The following is a 14,133-nucleotide window of genomic DNA, read 5'->3' as shown; positions in this document are numbered from 1 at the left end:
AGGTGTGACACACCCGCTTTCCCAGAGCCCATGAGAACAGAGCAGTGCCTGACAGGCTGCACATCCTCAGAAGACAGGTTTCTCACCCTTTCTGGTCTCTGCAGTGGTGTTAAAGTCAGTAGAAGCATTCTATGGTAGCCAGCCTTTACTACCACTCAAGAGAGGGGGCACAGGGGTCTCTGGACCCTGTCACTACTGGGGTATAGCTGTCAACAAAAACCAGAGAATGTGGACAAAAAATCTGCAACACTGGAATTTGGGAGTCCAGGGTTTGTGCACATGGCTGTCATTGTGTTGTGCTTAGTTGATGCTGGATGCAGGTCTGAGATCCGACATACTGAGCCAGGCTCTCTTGCCTTTGCTCTGCTACATGTGAGGGTTGGGAGGTGGGCCCACGTGGCAGGCATGGGGGCCAACACCTCACTTTGTTTTTAAGTTGCAAATACTAAGCTGTTTCAAGGGCAGAGATTTCCAGTGTCCCTGCCTTCACTGTGGAGTAGGGAATACCTAGCTTGTAGCTTGTTTGAAGTGTCCTTGGAGGAAGCATGGCCTCCTTCAGAGTCCATGAATGCAGATTCCTGTAGCTTGCTTGTCATATTTTCTGGGTTTGCTTTAGTTTTGTTTTTTGTTGGATTTTGGGACAAGGTTTCCCATAGGCCAGGCTGCACCACCAGCATGACTCAGAGAGCTGTGACTTCAAATGCAGGTCACCCTGGCTCCAGGACCTGGGATGAGGTGCCTGTGTCCTGTTGCCGATGTCCCCACACTCCACCCTGGGCTTCATTCAGACTTGGGATCTGACTGTGTGTGGCCCCTATGTCCTTCACCCAGCCACTGTTAACCTCTGCCCCTGAGGAAGGACTGTCCTTTCCCACTGACCGGCAGCTGCCCGGGGGGAAAGTCTGGGCTTACTGCTGCCACAGGCAAGTCTGGGCTGGCCTGTTAGTCCACAAGATGCTGGGGCAGCCTCCACCTTCCTCACCAACCCCCTAGGAGTGGCAGCCTCTTGGGTACCCTGCTATGCCATGCCCCATGGCTCTCCCTTTGTCAGTGAGCAGTACAGATGTGATGGTGGGGATGTTTGTCGGGTCTATCCCCATCCTGGTGCTGGTCATCATGGCCAAGGTCCATCCCTGTCCCCACAGGTGCCCTGCAGATAGAGAGCAGCGAGGAGACAGACCAGGGCAAGTACGAGTGTGTGGCCACCAACAGCGCTGGGGTGCGCTACTCATCACCTGCCAACCTCTACGTGCGAGGTAGGGAACTCCGCCAGGCAGAGGCAGGGACCCACTGTCCCACCCTGTCCCACCTTATAACTGGGCTCATGGTCTCCTGGCTCCCCTGTCCTGTGCAGTCCCGAGCAGGAAGGCCCTGACCCTATCCATGGGGTTATTGGAATGACAGTCACCACACCGTGGGCCATGGGACTCTGTGGGGGTGCACGATGGCAGGATGGGTGGATACAGAGTGGGGTGGGAGGCCAGTCTCGGGCCTACAGGGCTTGGGGAGCCTGAGGGCCACTGCCCCCCTACCATGTCCCCACCCCCAAGTTGGCTTGTGTGGTGTCTGTGTCTCCTGTGTCCTGCTGGCTTTGCTTCTCTGAACCCGTGGCCTCGTGGCTCCCTGCTTCCCCACCCCGTCCAGTGTCTCTAGCGAAGACTGTGGGGAATGGGGTTTCCGAGCTGTCCTCCCATCCAGCATCCCAAAACCCAGTGCTCGATCCAGAAGGAATATACCCAGGCTGTAAGAGGCCAGGGCCACAGCTCACTTGCTCGTGTGCCTGTGGCTCAATGGCAAGACACGCCTCCTAGTCCTTGGGACCCCAAGTAGGTCTCAGAATCCTAGACTTGCTCAAGTGTGGTTGGAAGCCTGGGGCTTGACGGCTGCCTCCCATACTTCCAGCCCAAGGAGGGTTCCTGCAGGACCCTTGGTGTCTCCTCTTCCTCCATATCCCATGGACACACTGGGGACCCCCATCTGCTTCTATCAGTTGACCTGCTCACCTTCCTCCCCAGCCTCAGTTTTCCTAAAGCAACCCAATCTTCATCCCTCTCTACCCAGGGAGGCCGGCAAGCCGCCTCTCTCCCTCCAGCCCTAGTCTTCCCCAGCTCCTAGTTAACTCCTTTGGGTCCTGGGCTGTGGGTTTTACATTTTGGCTTCAAGCAGGAGACCCTGTGGAGGGAGGGTGTGAGAGGGTGGGAGGTGGGCCAGTGTGATCTTCTGCCACCATGGCACCCTGGTGAGTTGCAGTCCCTGCAGGACTCCAGTGACGGCCTTCATCTAACTTGTGTGTTTCTTTGTGGACACCACCGGGGATGGGGGGTTGTGAGTCTGACAGGGTTCAGGAAAGATGGGACAGCAGGGATGGAGTAGGGGGGGGAGGATCACTTAGCAAGGGTGAGGGGGGCGGAGGGCCCTACGAGTTCTGGCCAACCCCCTGCCTGGGGAGCGGCCCTGAGGGTCGGGAGAGTGTTGGCTGTGCTGGTTGTGCTCAGCGCTGATCAAGGAAAGGGCAGGAGGTTTATGTTCTTTTTCTTTTTTGATTTTAATTTTTTTAATTTTTTTGGTTTAAAGAAAAAAAAAAAGCTAACGACTGCAGCTTTAGCCGTGGGAAGTCCTCTTTTTACTCTCTGTATCTCCCCTATTTTTTCTCTTCTCCCCATGTCATTGTGCGCATCAAACCCCCTTTACATCCCTCAGAGCTTCGAGAAGGTTGGTGTGGCTTTTTTCTTTTTTACTTTCTTTACCCACATTTTTACATTCTGAAAAAAAAAAAAAAAAAAAAAAAAAATGATACATGCTCACACACACAAGAAACAGGCAGACACCGTACAGGACACACGCACACATGCACACAGAAAACAAATAGCAAAACCCATGTAAAGTGGAATCAGGTACCGAGCCTAAAGCAAACAACCCAGAAAGACACACAGAACCTAATGTCAGCCGCCGGCCAGCGCGGCCAGCCGGCACACGCGATGCTTGCATTGTGGTCGCCTCTGCATCCCTTGGTAATGTTGTTGCTAAGTTTTTTTGCACTCCTCGTCGTCATGGTAACTTGGGCCTGATGCATGCTGGGAGAATGTAAAAAAAAAAAAAAAAAATCTCTGCATGCCACTCTTGTCATTGGTGGATCCCCAGCCTCTGTTGGAGTGTTTGTCTCCTGTTTCATTTTTTTGTTTCTTTTTTCTTTTTCTTGTTTTTTTTTTCTTTTTCTTATTTTTTTCAAAAATTTTTAATAAGTTTTGTTTTGGGAGGATCAATTGGTTCTTCCCACACATTTCTGCTCTGCCTCCCTCCACTGGACACCCTTCCCCCCCCCGCCCCCCAAAGCTATGTCTTTGGTTCTGTCTTGTTCTGTGCTGTTTGGGTTTTGGTTTTCTTGGGCTGAGCTGTTGTGGTTGTTACCAAATGCATTGTGAGTTTAAAGCCAGTGTTCCTGTCCCAGCTATCACCCAGAGGGTGGAAGGGGTCCCACAGCTGGGATGCTATGACAAAAAGTGACCACGCAGGCACCATGTGATTAGGGGGACAAGTGGGGGTGCCCAGGTTAGCCATGCTTCCTTCTCCAAGAGCATATCCCATCCCCCTGCCTCAGTATATTTAATACCATGTCTTCCCAAAGAACACAGCCAGGCTCTGCCGGTGCCCCAAGTGTCTGCTCAGTATTGGCCAACCTAAAAAGGAGGGGGCCACAGCTCAAGGATCTCGAGTGCTTGACAGAAAGGACAGTGTGACAGCCGGGAGTGGCTTCATGTAGCCAGGCTTACCCAGCATTGCCCACCGGGTGGGGCAGTAACGTGACAGACCCGGAGAGAATACCTGGCCAGCAGCAGTGCTCTAAATGCAAGCACAGAGGTGCTGTCCTACAGCATGGTCACTTTCTGAGTCACCTGAGCATCAAGGCTGTGGAACTCCAGAGAAAACCAGGGGCATTTGGGGCGTGGCCTCTCCCCGACTCCTCCCCTACTTTGCCTGCCCCTTTCTCTTTGTAAACTTTCTTTTTTCCTCTCTTAGTTCTTGTTTTCTCTCTGTCTCTCTCTGTCTTTCCCTGTCTCTGTCTCTCCTGAGACTCACACATCTACTATCTACTCTATCTACCTTAAAGAGTAAAACCCCTTTAATTCCCATTCTGCTCTGCACCTCACTGCTCCTGGGGATAGCTGAGGGCTAAGTTCCCCCAGGCAGGTCGCCCACTCACAGCCTCCTCTGTACCTTCCCAGTTATTAAATCCAAAGCTTGGTCAGGAAAGTTCTCTAGACGCACCAGGAAGGGACACTGTTGCCTCTGTTCTCAGTCGGTATAGAAGCTGTCAGCCTGAATCACAGGCAAACTCCCAGGTCCCTTCAAAAAGCAGATGCTGGGGGACAGGGAATCCCCAGGAACCACTAACATTGGAGATCACTCGGGTCCAGGCCTGGGGCACAGGCCCAACCTTGGCAGCGATGGTTTCTACGTGTGTGTGACCTTGGGCTTTTCTTTTGACCTCTTAAGAGTTCTCAGTCCTCAAGTGAACTGTGACGTTCTTAGTGCTTGCTGGCCCTCAAAGCTGACAGCCTTGCATGCTCTGGAAGAAGAGAATCCCGGGTACCCATATGAGTTGAAAGAGGAGAAAGGACGGAGCCCCTAGCCTTAGGTGGCTGGGTGCTTCCAGTGTCCTCTGTTTAAATGTGACAGTCTAAGGGACAGTGGTGAGACTTGCTAAGCACATACTCTTAGCCCTGAGTTCAGATCCAGAGCCACAATCAGATCCAGTCAGCAGTCAGAGAGCACCGCAGTGCAGAAGGGTCTGCAAGCTGGCCTGGATCATTTGCTCTTTATTGGTGTTTTTCTGAGGCCTATCCTCTGGAGGCAGATGGCTCCTCCAGGGCCAGTGATGTCATTTTCCCCCTTGTGATTTCCTCTGAGGAAGTCTTGGGGCCCAAGAGAGGCAGATGAGGGCACCCTGGAGCAGTCCGGCCCCAGCAAGAACCCACAGGAGAGCAGGGCAGGCCTGTGAGGCCTGCAGAATCACATGGAACCTCCCCCACTGCAAAGTCAGCAAGTCAGCAGCTCTAGAGTCAGATGGACAGACAGACAGCCCTGGATGGCCCCCCCCCCCCCCCAACTAGCAGGCTCAACTTCTAAGGAAGCCCCAGGAGCTGCCCCACCCTTGACCTTTGGGGACTAAATGGCCAGATCCTGATACAGGGTTGTTTTTAAATGTGCACTCTGCACCTCTGTGGGATTTCCTGAGGGAAGCCAGTGCCAGGAGACAGTCAGATGATGTCATCAGAGGCTGTTCACATTTTTCCTCATCAGTAGTTTAAGGCTGTAAGCTTTTAACAGGTTTGCAGGTTAACCACAAGAACAGGCATTGAAGCACAATGCCTATAACCCAGTTAATGATGCATTCCCCCACCTGCTGTGAAGGGACAGCCTCCTGCCTGCACCGAGATCTGAGCTTCTGATGCTGGCTTCCTATTACCCTGTATAGCCAGTGAGGCTGAGGAGGCCCAGTCCTACATGATTTCTGAGCTCAGCTTAGGCCCTCATAGGTTTACCTGCTCCTGTCGCCTGGGGAGACAGGTTGGCCTTCAGTGAGACTTCTGTACCCAAATCCAAATCCTGGAATTTGTCACCTGACTTGAACTGTGAGCAATCTGGAGCCTGGAACTGTTCTCGCTTCCCCCTGATGCCCTGTGGGGTCTGTTGGTCGACTCCCCCTTCCTATTGGCTGTGCCCCTGACAGTACACCAACTCCCCATCACCTTGTCCTGTACTGAAGGAGAGGGGTCTCAGGTGGGGAGACTCCAGCGGGGTCTGGTGGAGGTGGGGAGGGTGTCCTACAGGAACACTGAGCACTGACTGACATGTCGCCTGCTGCCTGCCTCACCCTCTGCATCTGTGTCCCCTGTGGGCCGGGTCGGTCAGGACATTAGATTACACCTGGTCCTCGGGAGAAGCCACAGTCTCCCATGGCCACAGTTTGGGATGGGGGTGGGGAAATTAATTGACAAGGACGTAAAGGGAATCAGAGAGAGACAGGGCTGCCCTCACACACAGGGAGCAGCTGGGAATGACTGGTGGGATACAGACCAGCAACCTGCCAAGGCTGCTGCTCAGCTGCCCGCGCCAGGGCTTGGGCCTCTGTTCCCACCGCCGCCATGACAGGTGTAATCTAACCCTTACTCAGCTCCCACCCCAGAGGCTGCACAGTCCTTGGCACACCCCACCCCAGCTCGTATCTACATATTCATTTTGGAGTTTAGAGAACCAGTCACATTTTTCTCTCACTCCAAAATGCCCACAGAGCCCCCCATCTGCAGCTTGCTTAATCATTAGTTGTGCAACACTGTCGGACCCTTACCTAGCGCTTCAACCAGGCCACCTCACTGTTTTGAGTTTTCTTCCCCACTCACCCCTCCTGTCCCTCCCCACCTACCCCCCACCCTCAAACCCCCACATTTGCGTTTTGTTTTCTGCCTCTTCCTGCTTGGGGGAGGGGCTGTCTCCTAGTTGCTTTGGTGGTTTTTCAGTTGGTTTGATTTTTTTTTTTGTTGGCCATGTGAATCGGGGTTTGAAGCGACCATCCCCTCCTAACCTGCCACCACCATCCCCCGCCCCTGCCACCCAACCAACCCTCCTGACCCCACTCACCCACTCGGGTTCCCCCTGCTGGGACCCTCCCCGGCTACTCGGTGACCAGAAGAGCTGGGGACCAGAGCCAGCTGGAGCGTGCCGAGGACCAAGGCTGGTGTTGCCCCTTATAACCCGCCTGGACCCTCCTTTCAGGTCGGTAATTTGGGGCGGGGGTCCCTCGGGGCCTGTCCGTCCTGTGGGCTCTGCGCCCACCTTATTTCCTAATGTGCACCTCAAGCCTGCAGCCAAGGGGTGGAGGAACAAAGTGGGTGGGCGACTGCCCATAACTGGGCAGAACACAGCATCAGCCATCACGCCCACTGGCTGGGAGGGTGCACAGAGCAGGTGAGAGCTACCTCCTGCCTGCAGCACCCTCCCCTGCATACTCTGGCAAACCATCCCTCTTCCCACAGGACATAGAAACCAACAAAGAGCTATGAAGGCCAGAGGACATTTCTCAGATGCCCCAGACACCTTTGCAGCTGATGAGAGCTGATATTTAACTGATTGTGGCTGGCCATTCAACTGATAGGGGGTAGCCACATCAGAACCATCAAAAGGATGTGTGGTCCCATCCAGCATTTAATGAATGCAGTCAGCTCTGGATGGAAACTGCATATTCAGGTCATCTGTAGCTTCTGTGTTTTGAAAGCTGAGGTCACTTCCACACAGTGGTGCCCTTGACATAAATAAAGTTGGGTCAGACATGAGCAAGGCCTGTAGAACCAGATCCTGGTCCTGGGTGACCAAGTGAACTGTGATCTTTGGGCTCTGTCCCTTAGGGTTCCACACATTGCACTAGTGGCCTCGGGTGTAACATGTTTGACAACTGCCAGTAAGCCTCATCTGGGGCCCAGGGATCACATGACTGGGGGCCTTCATCCTCTGCATCCCCCATTAAAGACGAACACATTTAAAGGAACTGAGATGGTGAGAAAGGGACACTGAGCTGCCATTGCTGCTCACCTGTGAGTGGCAGGCATGGCTGTGAGGTTGGCAGCTCCTGATTCTTTTTAGCTTCGTCTCCTCTCTGGCTGGCTGGCTCCTCTGCTACAGACTGGACTTGTTAGGTGAGACCAAATGAGGCAGCTGTGTAGCTCAGACCTCCAGGTCCCAGATAGCTTTAAAGTAGTACGTCTGAGCCATTAGGCACAGAGACTCAGCCTGTCATCCCAGCATTCAGGAAGCTGAGGCTAGACCATTACGATGAGTTGGAGGCCTGCATAGGCTACAGAGCAAGACCTTATCTCACAGATAGCTGTTGATTGATTGACAGAGATAGAAGACAGATAACGGCTACTGTGGCTGAGATGGCCGAGATGAGTGGCTGAGAGGTAACCAGTTGAGTCTTTTGTCACAGGGGTGGCGGTGGGGGTGGCAAACAGTGCCGGCGATGCCCTGCCTGGGCTGGACATGGACCTGGGCTCTGTCTACTCAGAGCCCGTCCCCTGCAGATCACTGAGTAGCCTGTATTTACATGTAAGATCCTTGGGTCCCAGGCTGGGGGTCTTATCCTCTAGGTTCTAATATGCAGTGCCCTGAGCCAGGTTCAGAGGGTTCTGGGTCTGGTTTGGTCTGCCCTGAGGATCTGCCCTGGGGTCTGCCCTGCCTTCTCTGGAGGCTTTGACCCTTGGGTGCCTTACTGCCTAGCCAAGGCCCCTGGGTGCTGGGTGGTGAGGCCAGATGCTGTGTTCTGCTGGCGGGGAGGGGTCCGGGCATATCCCTGGGACAGCCACAGCCCTCCTCTGTTCAGACCCCGATTTTCAACCCCATACCCATTCCATGTTTCTCTTCTTGCTTTGAGTGTTGGTTCCTTTCAGGGTGCTTTTGTTTGGTCTTTAAATTTCTGTTTTGCTTCTTCTTCTTCATTTTTTTTTTTAATTTGTCACCTCCCCTAACCCCTCCTGGTTTTGGTTTGGACGTCAAATGCCGTTTTCTGTCCTGGATTAATTAGCCTCCACACTCATTCCCACTCATTCTGTTTCCATGACAACGCAGCCTCAGCATCCCCCCCCCCCCCCAGCCTTGCTGTGGATGCTGGCAGCAGGTGCCTGGCTGGACCCTGGTGCCGCCTCCCCTGCTCCTCACCTTCCACCCAGCCCTGTCGGAACTGTGCCCCAGCCCTGCCCCACCTCCTCTTCGGCCTGCCAGGGCTCATGTCTTTACTACCCCCTCCCTCCATCCTGTGTCCTCCATGACTCTGGACTTTTTGTGGGGCTACGTTTTCCGAAGGGTTCCAGCCTGCAGACCTTCACTCCCATTGGCTCCCCTGTCCCTATCTTCCATGACTTCCCCCTGGATTCAGGAAAGAGCTTGGGGTGTCTACCTAGAGAACTAGACTGGAAGGAACAGGCAAGGGCTGGTTTCTCTGTCTCTGAGGCCCCTTCAATAGAGCAAATGAGCCTTTAATAAGCAGTTAATGTCTGTACACCTACAGCTGTGTGACAGACATGGCTGTTGGGCCATAATGTGGCCTCTCATGTTGAGATTCAACCTGTCAGAGAGTCTTCTCCTACTCAAGGCCATGCTCTTGCCCCTTAGCTTCTTAGGGCTCTGGTTGAGTGTTCCTCACCCCTGGGAAGACTACTCTTCGAGACTCAGGTCCCCATGAGTATCCAGCCCCCACCCCCAGAACCCACCCAGCTTCTGAAAACGGAGCCCTGGAAATGTCCTGCTGCCTTCCTAGCCCACAAGGCCCCTGCAGAAGGTGGCACTTATCCCCACCCACTAAGGAGCACAGCAAACATGCCCCTGCCCCAGTGCTCCAGCTCCTCGGCTCCTTACTGTTAATACTTCTCAAATTGTGAATTGTCATTGCATATCCTCTTGTGGTTCTGCCAGGGCTGATGTGGCAATGTGTCAGTCGCATTGCATCACATCTGCTAGGGTACCATGCAGCACTGAAGTGGGCCCTCTCCTCTGCTGTCTGTCTCTATTCCCGTCCATCTCTCTTCTCTCTCTCTTTTCTGTCTCTCTGCCCTCCTCCATCTCTGCTCTTTCCACCATACTGAGACCAATACTCCCCTTTCATAAACACCTTTCTCTCTTTCCTTCCTCCCTTCTTCCCTCCTTCTCCCTCCTCTCTTCTCTTCTCTCTCTCTCTCTCTCTCTCTCTCTCTCTCTCTCTCTCTCTTTCTCTCTTAATCTTTTCTGCATGATGTTTGTGATTTTTAAGAGCTGCATCTATTGATGGAAACTTGTCCAATCCGACAGAAGCTTTTAGAAGGGTTTCTAATACCCTAAAACCACAAAAATTTCATTAGCATTTCTCATCTTTCCCTTGGGGGATTGGATTGGGAGGCCATGGAGTTCCCTGGTCCTTCCACCTCCCGGGCTCCTATCTTTTATGATCAGTTCTGTCCTCATTTCCCAGGAGGGTGGCAAGTTGCATCATCACAACAGAACCTCTTTGTGTATCCCCACCCCCAGCCCTTAGTACCTGAGCCTTCTAAGACCTTTCATGGTAGTTGTCTTTCTTAGGAGCTCATGGAGGGACTGCCCACTGGAGCCATGTCTGTCCACAAAGATGAGAAACTGCTGATAAATTTTTGTGTGTTCCTCCATGCTGCGATCAGCGACTGCTGGTCGGGGAAACCCTGTTGCTATGAGATAGCGCTTCGTGTCTCACTCTTGGTAGATCTATATTGTTCGTGAAGCTCCTGCCTTTGAAGTTTCCTTTGTGTTTTTATGATTTGTTTGGTTTGATTTTTTTTTTTTTTTTGTTCTGTTTTCATTTGGGGGAATGAATGATCTGGGGGCTGTAATAGCCCTGTTTATATTTAAATGCCTTTCTACCCTTTTCCCTCTTTTTTCTCTTTCCTCCTCATCCTATCCATTCCCCACTCCTGCCAAAACCGCCACCTGCCCCCCCAGTCCGCCGTGTGGCCCCCCGCTTCTCCATCCTGCCCATGAGCCACGAGATCATGCCTGGTGGGAATGTGAATATCACTTGTGTGGCCGTGGGCTCACCCATGCCCTACGTGAAATGGATGCAGGGGGCCGAGGACCTGACACCTGAGGATGACATGCCCGTGGGTCGGAATGTTCTAGAACTCACGGATGTCAAGGACTCAGCCAACTATACTTGTGTGGCCATGTCCAGCCTGGGTGTGATCGAGGCCGTGGCTCAGATCACTGTAAAATGTAAGTCAGGTCCACAAGGGGGATGGGGAGGGAATGGACGGAACACACCCTGACCCTAGTGCAGACATGGCAGAGCTGGGGAGAAGTGGGCGTAGCCAGCGAGAACAGTGGTTCTCAGCCTGTTGGTAGTGACCCCTTCTGGAGTTGAATGACCCTTCTACAGGCATAGCCTAAGACCATCAGAAAGCGACCTTCTCAACAGTAGTAAAAGTTGGTTATGAAGTAGCACTGAGGACGACTATGGCAGGGAGCCATGTATTTCTTTAGGGACAAACTATAGAGTGACAGACGGATGAAAGTTCTCTGTGGCTGAAAGAGTGAACCACAGACACAGGCCAGGGCTGCATAGACAGCTCCTAACAGCAGACAGTGCTCCTTTGTAAATGTCCTCTATTTCACAGAGTAGGGGCAGGAAAGGACCTTACTGTTTAGCCCAGGATAGCCTGGAGTTTGCCATCCTCCCTAATTCAGCCTCTGAAGTTCTGAGATGACAGACGACCTCCACTGCACCTGCCTGAAAATACTGTCTTGATGGCACATGCCTCCATACAAGGCCATCCTCAGCTATGTAGTGAGTTCAAGACTAGCCTAGGCTACATGAGACCTTGTATTTTTTTAAGTAAATATTTTCAGCCCTTAGTTAACTTCTGGTTTGTACTGTGTTCACTCATCTCCAACATGCTAGTGTGAAAGTCAGCCATTAACAGTGGCGTGGTTGTAGTCTAATAAAGTTTTATTTAATAACTTTGACACTGAGTGATGGAACGAGATGAATGGGGTTGCTAGGCTTGTGTGTTTGCTAAGGAAACTGAGGCTGAAGTGACTGTGTGGTCTTGAGTCACCCCACCTCCCTCCTGCAGCTCTCCCCAAAGCCCCTGGGACTCCTGTGGTGACGGAGAACACTGCCACCAGTATCACTGTCACATGGGACTCAGGCAACCCTGACCCCGTGTCCTACTACGTAATTGAGTATAAGTCTAAAAGCCAGGATGGGCCGTATCAGATCAAAGAAGACATCACCACCACACGCTACAGCATCGGCGGCCTGAGTCCCAATTCTGAGTATGAGATCTGGGTGTCAGCTGTCAACTCCATCGGGCAGGGCCCCCCCAGCGAGTCGGTGGTGACCCGCACAGGTGAGCAGGCACCAGCCAGCGCTCCCAGGAATGTTCAGGCACGCATGCTCAGCGCCACCACCATGATCGTGCAGTGGGAGGAGCCTGTGGAGCCCAATGGCCTGATCCGTGGCTACCGTGTCTACTACACCATGGAGCCCGAGCACCCCGTGGGCAACTGGCAGAAACACAATGTGGACGACAGTCTTCTGACCACTGTGGGCAGCCTGCTGGAGGATGAGACCTACACCGTGCGTGTGCTCGCCTTCACTTCGGTGGGCGACGGGCCGCTGTCAGACCCCATCCAGGTCAAGACCCAGCAGGGAGGTGAGGTCTGGGGAGTAGGTCCTCACATGCCTGCCAGGGTTTTTGTATTAGAGTCAGAAAGGACAGAGTTATCCCAGCCAACCTGAGCCACCTAGCCTTCCATAGGCCAGCTCAGCCATTCGTCTGTTGACTACCAGCTACCCCCTTCCCTATAGTCACTGGGAGTAGACACACACACTGCCATTGTAGTGTCACTTTCTAGACAATAAGTGTGTATACCACAAACCCCATCACTGGGGTAAGGGGCAGAGGCAAGTGGATTCGTGTGAGTCTGAGGGCAGCATGGGATACATAGTGGAGAACCATCAAAAGAAAAGAGCAGGAGAGAATACATGCCCAGCCCCAGGCTACTCCATTTGCCCTTCCCTGCAAGGGATTAGAGAGGGGCAGGTGATTCCAGGGAACAGCCACCCATGAGCATACAAAGTGGCTGACCACCTGGAAGAGTCCTGAAGCGTCCTGAGCTATGCAGGCAGCAGTGTCAGCAGCCTCGCTCACAGTGGAGCTCCCTTGAGGGGTCAGGTAGCTCGTGAGGACACTGACCTTTGTCCACCTTGTCATCCCTCATGTGTGCTCTACCTCTAGTGCCTGGCCAGCCCATGAACTTGCGGGCTGAGGCCAAGTCAGAGACCAGCATTGGGCTCTCCTGGAGTGCACCACGGCAGGAGAGTGTCATTAAGTATGAGCTGCTCTTCCGGGAGGGCGACCGAGGACGAGAGGTACCTGGGCTGTGTGGGTGGCAGGGAATGAGCTGGGTGGGGCCTGCCAGGCAGGCCCCCCGTGGCCCTCATCAGTACTGGCTTGTTACTCACCCCTGCCTCCCCATCCTTCCCATCCACTCTCTGCCCACCTTGCCTCACTCTGCGCATATCCCATCTCTGTCTCCATCCATCTCTGTCTCCACCCCTCCCTCTTTGTCTCTCTGTCCCTGTGTCTGTCCACCTGCTCTTGGCCCATCTGTTCTTAGGTGGGGCGAACCTTCGACCCAACCACAGCCTTTGTGGTGGAGGACCTCAAGCCCAATACGGAGTATGCGTTCCGGCTGGCTGCGCGCTCGCCGCAGGGCCTGGGCGCCTTCACCGCGGTTGTGCGCCAGCGCACGCTGCAGGCCAGTACGTGTCTCTCGGCGCTTTGTCCTTGGGGGAGGGGGGTGCAATAGCCACTAACCCAGCCTGAGCCCCTGGGTGGGGGTGTGGGGAGGGGGTGCTTCCCGCCTGGCCTGCCTCAGCCTTGGCCATGTCTGCCTGCCGTGCCTTAGTTTCCCCAGAGCAGGGTGGGTCTCCCCATGGGGATGAGACTGGCACAGAACAGCTGCTTGGCCACTGGTTCCTTCCTTCTCTTCCTGGACCCGAGACTAGTCCTGTCTCTAGAATGTCCTTGCAGAGCCCCAAGGTTGTTGTCCCTGAGGGCCCAGGGTGACCCCCTGGGTGACCCTGGAGTGACCACTCCTATCAGGTCCCCCTCAGCTCTTCTCACCTCACAAGGGGCATGGCTCTGGAAGCCTCAGGACATAGTTCCTGGTGGCCCCATTCATTACTGAGTCACATCCGTTTTGGAAGCATGTGTGCTCCTTGATACAGGGTCCTGGTCTCTAAAGCAGCTTGCTGTGCCTGCCTGGCTGCTGTCAGAGGTTTCTGTTTCTGGAGCGCATGGTGGCCCCAATGTCCCCACCACCATTCCCACAACTCAGCTCAGCCCTCATGGCCCCTTCAGGGCTTCTCATAACCTGCCTGCTCTGCTCAGCTTGGCCAGCCTCTACCACTATGGCTCCTTGCACCTCCCCTACGCCCTCAGCCAGTCACCATGTAGCACCAAACATGGTTCCAAAAGCATCTGCAGTCGGTGACCCTCACGTCCCTCAAGGGTGATGTAGACTTAGCTTGGGCCAGAGTTCTCTGAGGGCAAGGGCCACAGAGATCTGGTTCCC

The 14,133-nt window shown here is 53.8% G+C and overlaps 1 protein-coding gene across 12 annotated transcripts in view; it reads left to right on the top strand.

Moving 5' to 3' along the window:
- Positions 1-14,133, top strand: part of Ptprs (protein tyrosine phosphatase receptor type S) — a 62,729-nt gene that overhangs the window by 29,281 nt on the left and 19,315 nt on the right. For 10 of the 12 annotated variants that reach the window (XM_076932012.1, XM_034497699.2, XM_076932009.1 and 7 more), the window contains exons 6-10: positions 1,146-1,256; positions 10,495-10,764; positions 11,625-12,206; positions 12,792-12,925; positions 13,174-13,318. In XM_076932012.1, coding sequence (XP_076788127.1) covers positions 1,146-1,256; positions 10,495-10,764; positions 11,625-12,206; positions 12,792-12,925; positions 13,174-13,318 — 1,242 coding nt within the window. Of the gene's footprint in view, positions 1-1,145; positions 1,257-6,565; positions 6,775-7,964; positions 8,101-10,494; positions 10,765-11,624; positions 12,207-12,791; positions 12,926-13,173; positions 13,319-14,133 lie in introns of those variants that run through there. The other 2 variants (XM_076932010.1, XM_076932011.1) reach the window with 2 other exon arrangements.

The sequence above is a fragment of the Arvicanthis niloticus genome, chromosome 3, assembly GCF_011762505.2.
Source record: "Arvicanthis niloticus isolate mArvNil1 chromosome 3, mArvNil1.pat.X, whole genome shotgun sequence".
NCBI classification, from domain to species: domain Eukaryota; kingdom Metazoa; phylum Chordata; class Mammalia; order Rodentia; family Muridae; genus Arvicanthis; species Arvicanthis niloticus.
Note: the sequence above shows the minus strand (reverse complement) of the source record. Positions and strands in the feature narration are given on the sequence as shown.